This window comes from Coenobita brevimanus, chromosome 100 (genome assembly GCF_032717465.1).
Source record: "Coenobita brevimanus isolate Jiangsu-jjx chromosome 100, ASM3271746v2, whole genome shotgun sequence".
In the NCBI taxonomy this organism is placed as follows: Eukaryota; Metazoa; Arthropoda; class Malacostraca; order Decapoda; family Coenobitidae; genus Coenobita; species Coenobita brevimanus.
In genome coordinates this window covers 56,692,757-56,711,946 of record NC_137053.1, presented here as the reverse complement: position 1 = coordinate 56,711,946, position 19,190 = coordinate 56,692,757, and the positions used below count along the sequence as shown (strand labels likewise).

Sequence of the window (19,190 nt, the reverse complement as noted above, 5' to 3'; positions counted from 1 at the left end):
CTTACTAAAGAACTTGATAAGGAAGGCCCCTATAACAATCAAATTCGAAAATGCTCATCTTAAGCTGAGTAAGCTCATTTCCATGGAGCAAGAATATAATTGCATAACGTCGTGGTACTGAATGGGTTAATAAGAACTGTTCTTCATTAACCCCTTCTTTATGCGAGCCCCCCTCCCAGCTGAACAAAACCGCCTGGGAGAGCCAAGAGAAATCACAGTAGTGGAGAGGTTAACAACAAAGACGGCAGCTTAAGGTATTGCCGAATTGCAGAGAATTACCGAACATGTAAAAAGAAATATTTTTAATTAATTATAATTTCCATGTCCAAGTCCTCCAGCTTGGCTTAAAAACAATGGCTAGCATTTTACAGGATATTTCAAATGCTGAGTGTTCGGTTTATCCCACAATATCCAAGTAATCAATTTATTATTATTATTATTATTATTGATGCCACATTGGAAGCAAATGTGTCCTTTCTCCACTGATATTTTTAGCAGTTTACTAATTTAGTTTCTGACGATACTGATCTTTTTCTCATTTACTCCTCCACCATCTTGTTTTCCCCTGGTGGCGGTGAGGAGAAACAACTTTGTGGTGGCGATGGAGTTAGATGGTGGTTCGACTGTATATGTGTTCATCGGTTCTGTATGTCGAGCTTTCTATTTCTCTCTCTCTCTGCGTTTCATTTGCAAGTCCTACTCTTTCCTTAAAAAAAAAAAAAAATCGCAAAACTTTCCTCTGCTACTACCTCTCTCTCTCTCTCTGCATTTCATTTCCAAGTTCTATCCTTTCCTTTAAAATTTTTTTTTCTCTCTCTCTCTTTCTCTCTCTCCTCTCTCTCTCTCTCAGCACCCTCAACTAACTATTCTCTCCCTCTCTTTTCTCTCTGCCGCTACATCAGACCTCAACTACAAACAGCCTGTGATGGATGATGACAAGAGGGACATCTATTATTGTAAGTAGTAGTTGGTGGTGGACAATCAGACTCGTTATTTCTAGATGACTTTGGAGATACCGTTACGCCTCTTCCTCAGCGGTTTATTTTGAACATCACACCTTAAATCATCTTGTATGGTACTGCTGCCAACCGAGTCAGGACTAATACCCATACATAGCATACAGGATAGCAAGGTGTAAACCGAAAAATAAATCGCTGAGGAATAGGTGCCACGAGGTCTTCTATACTTAGAAGAGTACCATCATGAAGACAGGGAGAGCCAACACTTTTAGATATTTTATACAGATCTTATCTTGAACTATATTGTTAACATTGTTAACATCACTTTGGCCACTGGCTTGAATGTGTGTACGTGTGTGTATATTTCTTTACTTGAATACCCATTAGCTTGGAATATGTGTGCGTGTGTGTATATCTGTGTACCTAAATACCAACACCTCATACATGTTTTCATTCAGTTCTCTCGAGATTAACCACTAAGCAGTATTTTGTTAATTTTGTCACCAAAATGATGAATCCCTGTGAATATGTATGTGTAGGATTTTGCATGGTGGCACTTAAGAAAGGTCATGACAGGGAACTACATATTGTTTCTCAAGTAATAAATGGACGGATTTGTAGTGCACTTTTTAAGTTGAAAGCATAGCGGCTTAATTAAGTAGTGCATGGCCAGGATATTCTTCCATTTTCTAACCGTTGACGTGATTAGTATGTAAAATGTGTTCGATTGTATGAATTAAATTTCGCTCCCCACTCCACCTCTTTACTTCTCTGCCCTTCCCCCCCCACCCCACCATCACCCACCTAGCTCTCCCTCACTATCTTTCTCTCTGTCCTCCACTATCCCCGTCCTTCTAGTGGCTGGTTGCTCGGATCCTCACGTTACAGACTGCCCTGTCCTCAAGTGTAAGTCAGTCGTCCTTGCTTGCTCGTTGTCTTGTCCCTTCTATGCCCCGACATTGTAATGAGCATGTTGTTTGTAACTACTCTGCATTTCCCTGTTAATGTTTTGTGAACGTGGTCTGACTCTTGTAATGGAAGTATTTTAATTTAATTTAATGTTTTAGCACAAGTTGATTATTCCTTTTTGCATATGAGGAACATATCCTTGTTTACTGCAGTTTTATGAATTTTATCTGTATTCTGCTTTCTGCTGCAATATCACTCGGTGTACCGTAATTAACATATTGCCATATTTTAAACACTTTGTCTAATTTTGCATACACTGGACATTTATTTTCTGATTGCATATATTTTTTCCCCCAATGCAATTGGTTACTGACTTGATTTTCATGCGTTTTAACCTGGTTCCCTGTTACAGTGTTGGTCTCCCTTATATTCAGTTATTCCGCCGATTTCAGTGTCGTTCTGTATTTGTGATTTGTCCTCTATATCTTAATGCGATTCCTTGCTTCTGCTAAAGTGGTTTTCTATTTTAGTACGATTCTCTGCCTATTTTAGCCAGTTTCCTGTGTGCACACACCTAATCTCTGCCTATTTCGACGTACTTGATTATTTCTCCATGAAATTTGCTCAGGCCTGATCCTGTTTTACTTTCATCCTTCCTGTTTCGATGCAAATTTTGCTCTGATTATCCGCCCATTTTGCCCTGACCCTTCATTTTTTTTTTCCTTGTTCTGTCTTCTGTTTTACTTGATTCTTTGCAATATTAACAAGGTTCCCGATCTATTTAAACTTAATTCTTTGCCATTATTTAGGCATCCAGTACTGCAACTGATTCATTTACCGTATTCATGCTATCACCAGACAGTTTACTAAGGGTTATCGGGGGGGAAGGGTTAAAAGTCTCAAGTAATCCCTTCACTGTGATGCATATTCCCAATACTTAGTTATAAAATTTGAAGTTAGGAATATTTTGCCCGCTTTATTCAGATTTTATTCTTAACCCATTAATGGCTCAGATAACTCTGATCTTTTGTTCCAGCTAGCTAAATAATTTCACTCAGACTAGGATGAGTAAGAGCCTCAGAATGTAAATTATCTCAGCATTAGCCCTTTCGTGGGCGGGACTAATATTCAAGTTAAGCTGATACCAGAGAGTTTAATTTGACTAAGTAGTAGGAGCCTGAGAGACTTAACTTGATTTCAGCCTATTGTTCTGGGTCTCTGCCCTCCGTGTAGATCTCTGTCTACATAATCCAAATTTAACATTAATTTTAATTTTCTACAAGTGTTTCTATCTCTCAGGCGGTACGCTGTGCTTGCAAGAGTGGTTATGCTTATAATAATAATGTATTTCCTTATCTCCTTTGTTTTTGTGTGTCTGTTATTTTATTTCTTCTTGTAACCTTCGTGATCTACCTTGCTGCAGTCCTTAAGAAACGATGTTCTGAGGCCTATACGTAATCTGACTTGTCCTTTTTTTATTTTGAAAATGTGTTGTGGCTGCGAGTTGAATTAGTTTCTTCATTCAACCGTTTTTTTTTTTTTCCTGTATATACTACAACCTTTTCTTATATTTAGTTTTATTTACTGCAAGAACTGATATCCCCTCCCCCTTCTCTGTGCATCTAAGTTAAAATGTGGCTGGGAGTTCACTAATTTGGCCTAACTTAACCATAATACCTCCTTTCTTGCACACTCTTCCTTTTGTGTTTGTGTTCTACGTTCATAAGAATACAAATTTATATCTTTACATATGTTTTGTATTTCCATGTTAAAGCGCGATTGGATTAAGTAATTTGGCCAATTTACCCTTGAAATCCCATATCCCACTCCCCTGTTTTTCTGCACATTTTCCTAAACCTCGCTCTCAGTCCCATTGTTGTATCATAAACGCAATATTATTTTTTTTTAACTCTGTCTGTATGTTAATCATAGAAATCATGATATACATGGAAGCATATCTTTATACTAACCTTTGCAGGATGCGAGAAAACCTTACCTCCTTAGTCAGGTTACACATTTTAAAATTTTACTCTTGCTACATTCACACGATTTTTTCAATTTAGGAGAGTTTTTTCCAACTGAAGGGGCCGGATAACGTCTTCATAACCTCTTCTCACTCAATTTGTAACAGAAGTTGAAATAAAATACCCTGGTGATAGCTTCATTAAAATGAATATTTCATCATCTGTCTGAAAGTTAATTATCCGTTAAATTATTAATGCTACCGTGGTAAGATTTTAATGAACTTAAAAGTAACTTTCCTTTGAGCCTGTAAACTCTGTGATGTATTTCTGTTTTTTCTTTCTATCGTCAGTCTTGTTCAAATCTTGAGAAAAATATCGAACTGGAAATTTTAGCCTTTAACTTCCTCTTCAGTACAAGAGGTTTCCAATAAGCTCGAATTTAAGCACCTTCCTGTGGCAAGATTAAATCAATAGCACACATCACCGGACTGGTGGGTTAAGGGTTCGTTACTAGTAGCTCTTTCAGGACAGGGGAAATTTGGTCATTTTGTGCTTCACTACAAAGACTATCCGTCTTTCAAGGGCTAATTTTTATTGTCTTCTCAGTCTCTTTCCTTACATACTGCCCCAAGGACTGTCTCAGACTTCCTACATTCTGTTCATTCTGATCCTTGCTCTTCGTGTGGAACCAAACATTATCTGACTGTAATTCCAGATTGTGTGGCTCAGGACTGCCCCATATAGGTAATAACTGTGAACAAAAAGATCATGAGTGTTAGAGGTGGGAAAATAAATCCGAATGTTAGCTAGTTTCAAAAATCTCTTCAAAATCAACGAACAGTAGGATACTGGTATTTACTGATATAAAACAAAAGAAAATAGAATAATAGAAAAAGAGGAAAAGAAGAAATTAGAAGTAAAACTTTGGAAATGGATTTTGGAAATACGTAGTTTTGAATATCCATGCAGCTGCAGGATATACGAGAATCAGTAAAAATTTTATATGATGCGTTTTCCACACACACAATATATATATATATATATATATATATATATATATATATATATATATATATTTACTGGGATTTGAAGCAATGCCAGCCATGAGCATTAGGAAAAAGACAGTTTGGATACTGTACACTAATGGATGTTAGCGGTTATTGAGATTCGCACCAAATCCAAACAGAAAGGAAAGGGACGCCACAGTAAAGCTTTCGTACTTACCTGGCACGGGAGAGCCGATATATTGCGAAAGAGTTGCGCTAATATTTCTACATTTTCTCTGCTGACTTTCAGGTGATAAGGACCTTGTGCAAAGTCTCCTGTTCGACGCCCGAGCCACGAACGTCTACACGCACGACCAAAACGTTGAGGATAGCATACGTGACAATAAGTAAGCCAAATTCTTGTCTCTGCCTGCTGTGTGGTTGCTTTCTCTTTCAATGTGCCGCCTCTTTGACACGAGCTAGGGTTAGAGTGTTACAGAGACATGGGAGAGGACAGCTTGTATTATGTCTGTCAAAGAGAAGTGGGTGGGTATGAGGGTAATGTAGGAAGAATGGATAAGTATGATAAGTAAAGGTAGCTGAGATGGGAAGAGTGTTGTACATTTCTGTGTAGAAATGAGAGAGAGAGAGAGAGAGAGAGAGAGAGAGAGAGAGAGAGAGAGAGAGAGAGAGAGAGAGAGAATATGTAAATATAAGTAAAAACAGGCAACTTTGTAAACACAAATACCAAAAACGACTCACTTTAATGGGAACTTGGGAGGGAAGATGTAACTTTACTATCTACTTTACCCTGAACATCACATTTTTCTTAAAAGTGAAGCAGAAGGTGGAGAAATAAACTGACAGGGATGGAAGTTGTCGTATTGGTAAAAGAAGAAGAAAAAATGATTTGTAAAAGATACTATTTGTTAGACAGAGGGGTGTAATTGCCAGAGTACATGAGTTCAGCATCTGTTTCCTTTATACACAAAAGAAATTGCACTATCCTGTCACTTACGTCTGAGCCCAAGGAAGGACATTAGTTGCAAGAAGGTAGTATTTTTTCCTTCTCGACCTTCATATGACAGACTGATAATAGCATTCAGTATGGAATTGGTAACCAAAGTAGTGTGTCAGCATTTGTAATAGGTTGCCTAGTAAGTGCAATAGGTGAAAAAGGTATAGTAGGAGAAACTGATTCTATAGCATTAGGCAGTTTCTTAATTTTTGCTAACTGCACCAAATCCTGCTAAATAGATCATTAGTCAGTATTTTGAAGGCTAAGTTTTCATACTGGTTTAATTATTCCACTGTAGTGGCCGTTTTCATTACTCATTCCTGCTGCTGCCAGACGATTTTGTCTGAATAAAAAAGGACTTAGAAAGTACTTGTGGGTGTTTGGGAGATAATTTCAGACCTTTCCAACTGAGTAGTCTATCCTGAGTGAATTCGTCTGGCGTTAGCAAGAATTAAGTAAGTTGTTGTCAATGTGAAGGTATTAAAATGGACCAAAAACTGCTTACGTTCTTGAAGGTAATCACTGCTTACACTTCAGCATGTTCATGAAAACTGTGACACTAGTACTGTTTGAATTAAAGTAATAAAATTTGAAGTACCTGCATAACTGATAAGTGGATGAGATCTTGTTCAGCACCGTAATATGGAGACTAAATAATAATGAACTCTATGTTCCAGAATTAAACATACAATCACTGTTAGTAATGATTTCCCAGTAAATTGTATGAAAACTCGGCCTCAATAATGTAACTTAATGTTGTTGTCCTTACAAGCACTAATTCTTTTGTTCTAAGGCAAGCTGATACAACTGGATAACAAAGGAACCCCCTTCCTTTTACCCTTCATCCTAGAGTTCTTCACGATCCTTTGTTAGCCTCTTCACCACGAGGACGTAAACTATTATATTTTTGTTACTTTCTCTTCTGACACTTACCTGTCATACGAGAGACTTTTCGAACTGGGGTAGTTAGATATGACCTTCAACCAGTACAAAAAACCTCTTCTAATGTGAGTAAAATAATCTGGAAATAGCAAAAAATGCGAGAAAGATTAATATTACGTCGTCTGGCTGAAGGGTTTAACGTCAGGAATCCGTTATTTCTTTGTTATTTCGTCTTTCAGTCGTCTTTTATTATTCCTTCATTTTGTCCTTTCCCCTTCTTTGGTTTTCTTCCTTATAATCTCTCCTCTTATTTTCATTTTTCTTGCGTCAATTTTTGTCTCATCCTTACGTTTTGCTTCTTGTAATGACTGTAGTACTGCATGGTTCTAAATAAGAAAAAAAGGAAAAATTATTATAACCAACGATTTTGTTCTTTTATACTATCGAATATCCAGGATAAGGCGTCAAGCATGGTTTTGATGTATGGCAACAGACATCTCGAAGACTAATGTAGATAAGTAGACTGAACCACCACCCTGTCCGAATGGGATTTTTAGTGAGGTAAATGATTTGCGTTGCCACCTGCCACACATAACCGTTTCAAGATAATGCTCCGGAATTCATACTGTTATCCAGCCTTAGATAGGGAGCCGACATAGCCGTGAGTCATAGCTATTTTTTATTCAACCTCTAATCCGGTGGTTTTTACACTTTTTAGGGTCGCGCCCCCTTTCGCGACTGGCCCACATCTCCATGCCCCCGCCCTCCTTCAGTCCATCACTGATTGTATAATTTTTCCCCCAGATTTAAATAGTAGGATTTAGAAACTTGCTTTAATTCTGCTCATTGTATAATTGAAACAAAATAAATATGTACCATGCAGGTACACAACATATTTAGTAATAGTCTTTACACAAGTTCTTTGGTACCGATCGTCGATGCGAGGCCGTGTGTTGCCAGATAGGACACATCGCACATCTCATCAACGTTCAGCTTGTTTCTGTATTTGATTTTTACTACAACCAGCGCAGAAAATGCAGCCTCAGACAGATACATAGACCTGAACATCGTTGGATAAGAAATAAACGCCATATTATCATTAACACTGTCACACGAGATATCATAAACTCAACCACATAGTCATCAACACCATTACAACGTCCTGGCGATAAAAAACAACACATGGTTATAAATACCATTACATGGCTATGGTCATAAAACATCCTATGGTCATTATATACCACAACATGGTAATGACACAGTAACATGGTTATAAACTCTAACATAATCATAAACTCCTCCACATGGTCGTAAACATCAACCTGTTGCAAGCAGCATGAAATGATCCTAATTACGATAACATTGTCTTAAACACTGCCACATGTTCATAACCATCACTACATGGTCATACTTATAAGTGTAAGTACATAATCACTGACACATTACGTGTTCAGCAGCACCATCACTTGGATGCAAACACCGCCACATGGTCATGAACATCACTACATGGCCGTAATATATACTATAACACTGTGATAGTCATAAACTCAGTCACGTGTTGATTGGACATGAATACCATTACATGACTGTAGTACTGCATGGTTCTAAATTGTGTTACACAGTCATAGACAATGGTTAAAAAAAATAGCACATAGATATTTGTACTCCCTTTTCATTTGTGAGATTTCCCTGTCATGACAAACGAAGCAATTAACATTGTTTACACTAGGCAGATGTAGTAGTATTGTCTGGCTAATATATACCATTAAATTTATATCCTATCTAAAAAAAAAAAAAAAAAGATGTGAGGCAGGAACATGTCACGTGAAGTGGTGGGTGCCTGGTACTTGTAGCTTAGGATAGTAAGCAGTGACAACAGGAAAGCAAATTTGTGCACTGATCAGGAACGGAAGCCAACTTTTTGATGTTCATAGTTTCTGCAACAAGATCTTTTGATAATTTATAAGACTTCCTAAGATCTTTATATTTCCAGACGACCAGACCAAATAGAGAGGGAGTAGAAATATGGACAGGCTACAGAGAGAGGAATAAACAAACTCATTACACGGTTAAGAGAAAATGTCCTTCCAAGATTAGAGCAGAGAGAAAATATAAACAGTAATTAAAGATTCATCACACACACACACACACACACACACACACACACACACACACACACACACACACACACACACACACACACACATTTGTTTAGGTCATTCTCTATTTTGCTTCTGGGTCCTCGCCTTCCCACCCCCCCCCTCCGCCCACATCCCTGGAAATTCCTCACTCCCGGGACGCACTCGTCATGTTGAGAACCACGCTTTTATCCCTACCCCTGGCTGAGAGGAAGCTTTATCTAGGGTCTCACACCGAACGAAGACCTCTTGTCGGTAGTTCGAACCTATTTCCGCAATGCATGAGTGACTGTCATCGAGATCTGTTCCTTGTGTATCCTAGCAAAGCTTCAGCCTGGATAACAGACTAGCGATCCCTGTAAAACCCTGCCCACAATCTCCGTCCTGCCAGTGGAAGAATTAGATGCGACCAGAACCAAGGCCTATTTTTATATTGGTAAGGATTGGATCTAATTCCTTGCCATTTCAGTTATGTATCTGGTTTAGTAATCTAATTATTGATGTAAAAGGACATTGTTATATTCCTCCAGCTATTGCAAATTTATTGCTTCAGAAAATAGCGCTTCTTTGGTCAGATTAATAAAACTATCTGCTTCAGTGTCTGTGAATGGTAAATCTAATATGATTTCCGTAATAAAACCCCAGTCCCCGGGTAAACTGTTTATTGAGCAGATTAGATTTTTATTCCCAATCACATAACCGTGTTCAGTAAAATCTTAATAACACTATGCTTAGTTGGCTGCAGTTGCTACGGATATACTCCTTCCCTTTTTGGTACAGTTTCCTTTTGCCTATCCTCCATCTTACCACCACTCTCTCTCTCTCTCTCTCTCTCTCTCTCTCTCTCTCTCTCTCTCTCTCTCTCTCTCTCTCTCTCTCTCTCTCATTTTGAATAGTTCTTTCCAACCTCCTCTCTCTCTCTCTCTCTCTCTCTCTCTCTCTCTCATTTTGAATAGTTCTTTCCAACCTCCCCGCGAGTATCCAGAACCACACCCGCATGAAATGTAAACATGCCTTTACCTCCTTCCTGTCGGCGAACCACACCATCCCCCCGTATCCAGCCACCCTGGCCGTTTACATTAGCATGAGGAACAGGTACTATGCCAGTGGGTTTTTGTTTTGTTCCTGCTAACTACTGCAAACCAACCCTCCCCGCAAGTAAACGAGGCTGTGTCGTTAGATGAAGAATGTGGAATGGCTTGGAAGCATTGAACAAGGAGGCAACATTGTTTGGATATTAGTAATACGGGTCAGCTTTGTTGCATGCAGGGAACGGTCACTTTTGCATGCCTGTGGTCGAAAGAAATGGGGCCATATACTGGAGACTACACTGAGGTTACGTGTATCTCTGTAAAATCTTTCGCCTTATTCCATTGACCTACTGTTCATTTTATTCATGCTATCACCAGACGGATATTTCCTGCCAAGGGTAGCCTTTTTTTTAAAATGGGGAGAGGGGGTGAGTTGTGGTTTTATTCAGCCCGTCCGCTAACACAAATCTTTTCTAAATTTAATGTCTGGATGTACCAAGAATTAAAGCATACACGTCACCGGAGTGAAGGGGCTAAGTATGGAAAAGCATAGACGTGAATCTTGGTTTCTACTTGACTCTCTAATCCCAGTACTGGCTGAAGGGAAGGGCTTAATAAGGATTTCACGTTGACTGAAGACCTGATACTGGTACTTCGAACCCTTTTTTTAGACTGGAGACAGACAGACAAATGAGGAAGACAGGCGCGTTGTGGTGTTGATGTGAATATGCTGGAATTATAAATAATTTGAAATGGATTGGCCTTGCAGAGGATGGAGAATGTGAGACTGACAAGGAAAGTGTATGTAAGTTAGGTGAAGGAGCAGGGGAAGGAGGAAACGGTGGATTATATGGAGGGATGGGGTGGGGAGTATATGAGAGAGGAGCGTGTGAGCTGGAGAAAGGACAACATGATGGCGGAGGACAGGGTGACATGGAGGCGATTCGTATGTGGCTACCACTTCCTGGATTAAGGCGTCTGGCGATAACAGACAGACAGTCAGACAAACAAACTTTTGATCACGAAAGACTCTTATTAAGGTAAATGTTGCAATAGTCCAGTTAATAAAACCAAGTGCGACACCGTCCGTAAAATGATTCTGTTAAAATAATGTAATACAGCTAAAAAAGTAAAAGAAATCTGTAACGCCTTACTCAACCAGATTGTTGAGCGGACTCTGCATTTCCGTTCCGGGTAAAACCAGGCGACTATGTTCATTTAAGTCTCATCGGTATAGTTAGATAGATGCTCGTTTCGTAATATGGACTTTTCTTTTGTATATCCTTTCACCTTCACTATTCCTCCTTTTCTTTCTTATTTTCTTCTTGTTTTGTTTAGTTCTTCCTACGAACCAACCGTGATTCACCAGAATCGCACCCGCTTCCAACGTAAACATCCCCTCACCTCCTCCTCCCTCTCAACTAACCACACCATTCTTTCGCATTTAGCGCCCTGGCCACTTACATAAGGCTCAAGGCCAGGTACAGTATTCGACCAGTGGGTTTTGCTTTGTTCCTACTAACCATTGCAAACCAACCATACCCTGCAAGCTAACCAGGCACGGTAACTTACAAAATAGTGTGCAGTGGTCTGGAGGCATCCACCAAGATGATATTGTTTGGATTAAGAAGTCTGTTGTGTTGCATGCAAGGACTGGGCACTTACGTAAGACTGAAGTTGGAAGAAATTGGGTGAGGTTTGGAGTCTAACTGGGGGACTTGGATGGCTTCTTGTATCTAAAATTTTATCTCTAGCCGTACCTTGACGTCTTCAGTATTTTGTATTTGTCGTATAAACGATTTTATTGAACTTTGGGTAGACATCTCTTTGTAAAGCTAAATAATATAACCTTGAGATAGCAAACACAATTCATGAGACGTCATCGTACTGAAAGGGTTAACTAGCTAGTTCTTGCAGTGTTTACGAATATTGATATACAGTATATGATTATGATTTAAATATGTTTTTAAAATGTATGTATCCATTATGATTTGACTGAATTTTCAGGGAAGAAGGCAGCAGGTACCACATAGTTTAGAAGCGATATATATATATATATATATATATATATATATATATATATATATATATATATATATATATATATGAAAAAGATGATATAAAAAATGCTAAGGTATAATAAGCAGGAAAAACATCACAAGAGGCTGGCACGATCACGGGATTCATGCAGAAAGTGGAAGAAAAATCCTTGTTAAGCAGTGAACTTGATGATGATGATGATAACGACTGGGGGAAACCTTTCATCAGCAGTGGACCTGATGATAATAATAATAATAATAATAATAATAATAATAATAATAACAGATGGAAGTCTTTCATCAGCAGTGGACTTGATGTTGATGACGATGATGATGTTAATAAGAGAGGGAAGTCTTTCATCAGCAGTGGACTTGATGATGATGATGATGATGATGATGATGATAATAATAGCGGGAAGTCTTTCATCAGCAGCGGACTTGATGATGGTGATGATGATGATAATAGAAGGAAGTCTTTCATCAGCAGTGGACTTGATGATGATTATAATAATAATAATGATAATAATAATAATAATAATAATAATAATAATAATAATAAGAATAGAGGGAAGTCTTTCATCAGCAGTGGACTTGATGATGGCAATGGTTATATGATGATAGAGGGAAATCTTTCATCAGCAGTTGACCTTATGATGATGATGTTGATGATGATGATGATGATGATGATGATGATGACGATAGGGGGAAGCTTTTCAGCAGCACTGGACTTGATGATGATGATGATAATCATGATGCAAAATAAATCGTAACTAACACTAGCAGTGAACTGTTTAATTGCTCTGTTTATTATTTATTGCATGTCTGTTGAACCATTTAGTGAAAAAAAAAAAAAAAAAAAAAATTCAGTCACAGTACTAGTTCGTCTTCCAGTAAGTGCCATGAACGGTTTAAGTGGAAGAAATTATCCACACTCACTAAAATTGCATTTATTAATGAAGATACAACAGTTTCGTCCATACTTGATGAGGTTCAGGTCAGGTTAAGCTGTTCTTTTCACAATATACGCTATTTCCATACATGGGCATAATTTCTTTCATTAGCATCATGGTGCTTTAATGATGGTACCCCTGAAAAGATGCGAGAATATTGATGATAAGGAAAATAAAACTAATGTAATAATAATGATAATAATAATAATAATAATAATACAGTCAAGAGGTGATATAGGGATGAGGTAAAGTTTAGTGATGTGATTGACTTTACAATTAATTTATATTTCATGACTAATTTCTCCTTTTTCCAATAACACTTCTCTTTCAGGAGTTCATGGTGAATTTTACTTTTCATGCTTCCAAATTTCGAGGACTAATATATTTTGCATTGTGATGGATAGAGCCTTTAATTTTAGTCAGTGTAATAAATGACTCACAGTACTGGTCTAAAAGCTGTACAATATCTATAGTACATTTATTTTAATTTGGCCGAACTGAGCTAACACCTCAAATAATAATAATAATAATAATAATAATAATAATAATAATAAAATAAATAATAATAATAATAATAATAATAATAATAATAATAATGATGGGACCACATTCACTTACAAATGATCAATTCCCTGATTTTATGAACTCAATCTGTCTGGTAACATCTTTATGATTATTATTATTTTTTTATTATCATTTCCATTTTCAAACGCCTTTACTCGGCTTGGGTGAGATTTTACGCGCTAAAAGGGTTAAATATGGCCTTCATTTACTCATTCACTGCAAGAGTTCTCCCAAGTCGAAAAAGACTGTCAGCAGGACACAGCGATAACCAGACAAAAGTTATCACTGGTTTAAATATGGTAAGAGTTATTTCTGAATGAAGGTCAAGAGTCATGTACATATTATGCACCGTCATTAAAGAAGTGGTCCTCATTATCGACAGGGAATTGATCATATGTTTGGTTGTGAATTCTGTAACTGGGAGAACATTTGGGGTTACATACCCTAATAATTATAACACATTTTGCAATTCGACTATTTACGTCACGATCGTATGCTGTAACTAATTTTCTCCCATATGATTGGTTTGCAAGTTTGCGATATTATTTACTCTACGGGCTTCCCTTTTTCCATTTCTTTTTTTTTTTTAATAGTTTTCTTTCTTTTATAGTTCATTTCGTGCTGTAGGTGGTCAGAAACGTGTTGTTTTGAATTTAACTGACCTCATCTATCCTGGCATAAGATACATTATAAAAGGGACGAAGTGATTTGATAAGGGATTGGGGCCAGTTGCTGTTGTACCTGACGAAATGAAGTATCTGCTTATATTGTTTATCTTTTGATATTGTTAGATAAGGTTAGTTTGCATTCTAAAGACAAGTTTCTGACCACCAACAACATCAAATCAACCCACGTGGTACCTTAAATAACTAATTAAAAAAAAGAAAAACGTTAAAGAACATGAGCTCACAAAGTAAACGTTGACCCAAAATAATTTACATTGACGTAAGACTAATTATGACAAAACAGAACTAAAGCTAAGGGAAAATATATAGCATTACTTTCCCTGAATCAACCAGCCAGATGCATGAGGGGCGAGGCACCTTCGCTAGGAAACTTTAGATGGGTTACAGTTCCTTTCTGGCCATCCATCGCAGTGTAATTTTAGGATTAAGAGTCGCTCATTACAATGTATTTGAAGGGTTAAGTTAGATTAGGGTGTCAAGTAGGAGAATAATTAACATGTAAAAAATTGGTACATGTGGCCGCTGACGACCTAGGACATAGAGCGCACACATTGTAGAAGGACATGGCTACTAATCTTTTGATATAACTAGCGGTTGATTACACTTGAAACTGGTATATCGTCACAGATCAAAACAGTTTCCAGTCTCCTTGTGAAAATCAGTTACTGTGTCATCGAAAACCAAAACGGTCATAGAGTTTCTGTAAGAAGTTATTAGTCGGCGATCAGCAACTGTTAGTATTTCCAGTATTTCACTGATTTGTATTGGCAAGGAATAATATATAAGTTCTCACCATTGCACTGATTGATATTAATATGCCATCAATATGATAAATCCCAGTACTGCAGTGGACAATTGTTAGTATGTAATCAGGACTTCCCAGAACTGGAGTGAGCATTTACAGTAGAAGAATAGTGTAAAAAATTACAATCGTTACATGTAGCGCAGAGAATTTGTTTATGAAAAAATAGTCCTCATTGCTGAAGTGAAAAATTAATACCAGCTCAGCTATTTTATTTAGCACTGAAAATTTATCAGTATGCCATAAGACAAGGAAAAGCGTTGCACGCTCCACTGTTCTGGCCTGCCCTGGAAATTTGTTTGTACAGTACACCATTTGAAAAAAATAAGCCGAGAAAATTTGGCTGCACTACTAACATGCCATAAGAATGATAATCAGTGAAAATTCTATGTCAGCTTTGCTAGCATGGCAAAGGAATGAAAATCAATGAAAATCCAGTCTCCACTCTGCTAGTTTGCTGCAAGGAAAAATCAGTTATGTGTCCAGTTTCCGTGTTTGCTTCCAGTGAAAATTCTGTCCGCTCAGCCATGTTGTCCTGTACAAAGTGACGCGCTCTCTGTCCCTGAGCAAGTTTGCCTGCTCCAGTACCTTAACACGGACCATTCTTTCGCTAACGCTCCCCTCCCCCTCTCTCTTTCTCTCTTGTTGCTGTCCTTCCTGATCTATAGCGCTGGGTTGCAACGCTTCGGCATCACCACCGCCTTCGTCGCCACCCGCAGCGGACTAACCAGGTGGATGGACTTCGGAAAGAACGACGACTCTGTGGCATCACCTACCAGAGAGACCAAACCGGAGGAGCCGTGAGTTGCTTTGTTTTAGGAGTTATTCTGTCTTAGTAGTTATTCGATCCTGGAGTTAGGTTGTGTGGGATTTACTCTACTTGGGAGTGTTGCTGCTTGTAAGTTACTCGATCTTTATTCTGTTTGGTAGTTACTCTGATCTTTATAGTTTGGTAGTTACTCTGATCTTTATTCCGTTTGGTAGTTACTCTGATCTTTATTGTTTGGTAGTTACACTGATCTTTATTCCGTTTGGTAGTTACTCTGATCTCTATTCTGTTTGGTAGCTACTCTGACCTTTATTCTGTTTAGTAGTTACTTTGGTTGGGAGCATTTCTGTTTTTTTTTCAGTTGGGAGTTTTTCTGGTTGGGAGTTATGCTTTTTAGGAGTTATCAAGTTATTCTGAGTCTGTTTCTGAGTTATTTTGGTTCTGGTTTTATTGTGCTTTGGAGTTATATGGCTCTCTTAGTTTTGTTTAGAAGTTACTGTGGGAATTGTTCTGTCTGGGAATTAATCTGACTTGAGTCATTCTGTTTAGAGATTATCCTCAGTGGGAGTTATTCTTTTGGTGAGAATGATTGATTGATTGATTGATTTACTGTATTAAAATCTGGCTGCGCAACTGCCGGAGTCATATGCCGCCGGTCTTTGGGGGAGACATTTTTCAACCAGGATGATTTAGATGTTCACCTAATTAACCTCCACGTTACGAAAGGTCCTAACTAAAACTGAATAAAATAAAGTGGAGGCAACAGGGTTAGAATGAAAACTACATAATCGAAATGAACGGGTTAACCATCTCGGTCATTCTTTTAACCACCTTAATTTATTCCGTTAGCACCAGATTAATTTATTCATCTGAAAATGGGTCATAGGAGCTTCGTTTTATTCCTGTGGCCATTGATCCTCTCATGGCCGTGTCACCTATTGATTTTTTTTTTACTTCCAGCTAACGTCAGATATTCTTAAACCCTTCACTGCTATGACGTATTTTTTAGCTTATGGTTGCTGCTTTCAGACAACTGTATTCAGCTTTTGGGGGCCTCTTGGAGCAGATGGGTAAATGAAAACTAAATACAACATTTCCAGTTCGAGAAGTCTTTCCAAAGCTGGATAAAATTGTGTGACGACGGGAGGAATAGAATAGAATATACGTCATCCAATATAAGGATTTAATTATCTGAGTAAAGCATAGGACCCTATGAATTTTAAAACTGTAATTACTAACTCTCTTATTAGCGGCATAATTCAAGTCTCTCATTCCAGCCAACACTAGGTGATTTTATGAAACTGTAGTAGTAGTAGTAGTGGCAGCAGTAGTAGTAGTAGTAGTAGTAGTAGTAGTAGTAGTTCCAACCCAAGGCTCATCTGAATGTAAACCCAGTGGAAAGCAGGCTGAAGTTGCCTCTCTCCTGTAATCCACAGTCCTCCTTTCGTGGGGCTAGAGAAGGAGATGAGAGTGTTTGTATAACCGGGCAACTCCATCGCTTAGATATATCGATGCCATCCCACGAAGGTATGCCTCGCCAGTACCCGTGAAGCTGTGAATGATACAAATGAGCCTCACGGAGATAAGATATTGGTGATTGAGTTTTAGGATTTGGAAGCTGAATTATAGGATGCTGCTGATTTTTTTTTATATATTTAAGTTATAGGATATCACTGAGTTTTTGGATATATTTAAGTTATAGGATAATATCACTGACCTGTAGGATGTGGTGTCTCGGTTTAAGGATATAGTTGAGTTTTGGGATGCAGTTGAGTTTTAGGATGTGTTGATTGAGTTTTAGGATGTGGTGGTTGAGTTTTAGGATGTGGTTGTGTTTTAGAACATGCTTGAGTTTTAGGATATAGCCTCTCTCTCTCTCTCTCTCTCTCTCTCTCTCTCTCTCTCTCTCATAAACTAAAAATAATACAGAAAAGGCATGGGATTCAGGAGCCTAATTCTACTCTCTCCCTCTTCCTCCCTCTCTCTCACCAGACACTTCATGAGGATCCACAACAAGGCCATAGACGAGGTGTGGTACAAGAGGGCAGTCGACTACTATGCTGAAGACCAGGATGCTTATGTGTATTCGGTGCCCTTCGACGCTGGTTAGTACAAGGGAGACGATCTGTGTGTACTGGGAGGGTATTGTGGGTATTGGGAGGGTATTGTGGGTTTTTGGAAGGTATTGTAGTTTTTTGGAGGGTACTGTGAGTATTGGGAGGGTATTGTGAGTACTGGGAGGGTATTGTGGGTATTGGGAGGGTATTGTGAGTATTAGAGGAAACTATGGGTATTGGGAAGGTATTGGAAGACAAGGAGACATATGTGTACCCGGTACCACAGAGTCAGGCCAGTACACGGAGGTCGAAACTATGGGTAATAGGAAGGTGTTGTGGGTATTGGGAAGGTATTGTGGGTATTGGGAGGAAATTGTGGGCATTGAGAACGTACTGGAGGATAAGGAGGCATGTATGTGCACACGGTGCCCTTCGATGCTTGTTAGTACAAGGAGGAAATTAACCCTCTTCCGCCCTCAGCCTTAAATCCTCAACCTTCTGTCTTTTTAAACCCTCGACTCGGTCTCCAGCTTTTAACTCCAACTTCCAACCCCTAATCTCCAGACCTGTACCTTCTACACGCAGTCTCCCTTCTCAAAACCTCCAACCCTCAGTCTTCATCCTCTAACCCTGTGCCTCTTACCTCCAACCCTCAGACTCCAATTCTCAACCTTTAACCTCTTTCTACAACCTCCCGCAGCCACCCGAGATCCCGAGGACGTGCTGGTGACTGCAACTCGAGCCATCTTTGTGGAGGAGAACAAGTACCGGCGGGCTCCAGCGGCCGTGGTGGGAGTCACATTCAAGCATAAGGAATTCGTCAACTTCTTCCTGAACGAGACGTATAAGGTCAGTAACCGGGTATATTGCGCCTGTTCTAACACGACACAGATCTCTAACTTTTTTTCAGGTCAGTTAGTGGCCTACTGTGTCAGATTGGAGGGTTGACTTGATCAGTAACTTAGGAGACTCATTCCCATCTTAAAACGAAGGCTCATCGAATTTCCTGCAGCCGCGAGTTTGTATTCATGTTGTGGGAGAAGCACAGTTGCGTTAAATGAAAACAAGCACACCATAACCACGGATCCCCTACTTTTTTTTTTTTTTTTACCATCCTGAAATTACAGATAATTCTTCGTTTCTCCTGAGACATGCAACACTTAGAATCTTAGAATGATAAGAATACAATGAGCCATGTGTACAAAAACTCAAGAGTACAGTATTGTCATTAAAAATATGTATATTGACTAGGAAATATCTTTATATTAATGATGAGATGGTGCTTCCTTATCTGTCTTTGCTTTATGTTTTGTGATTCTAGAAAGCTTACTTAGAGTGTATATAATTAGAAATTAAACCCATGAGTGATGTTCACAAGTGGAAAAGGTGTGTGTGTGTGTGTGTGTGTGTGTGTGTGTGTGTGTGTGTGTGTGTGT

General features: G+C 38.6%; 1 protein-coding gene across 1 annotated transcript in view; it reads left to right on the top strand.

Annotated features, from left to right (window-relative positions):
• Positions 1 to 19,190, top strand: part of stj (voltage-dependent calcium channel subunit straightjacket) — a 504,277-nt gene that overhangs the window by 413,052 nt on the left and 72,035 nt on the right. The window contains exons 24-27 of the mRNA XM_080284182.1: positions 5,129 to 5,225; positions 15,597 to 15,728; positions 17,690 to 17,802; positions 18,455 to 18,603. Of these exons, the coding sequence (XP_080140308.1) occupies positions 5,129 to 5,225; positions 15,597 to 15,728; positions 17,690 to 17,802; positions 18,455 to 18,603 (491 nt within the window). The remainder of the gene's footprint in view (positions 1 to 5,128; positions 5,226 to 15,596; positions 15,729 to 17,689; positions 17,803 to 18,454; positions 18,604 to 19,190) is intronic.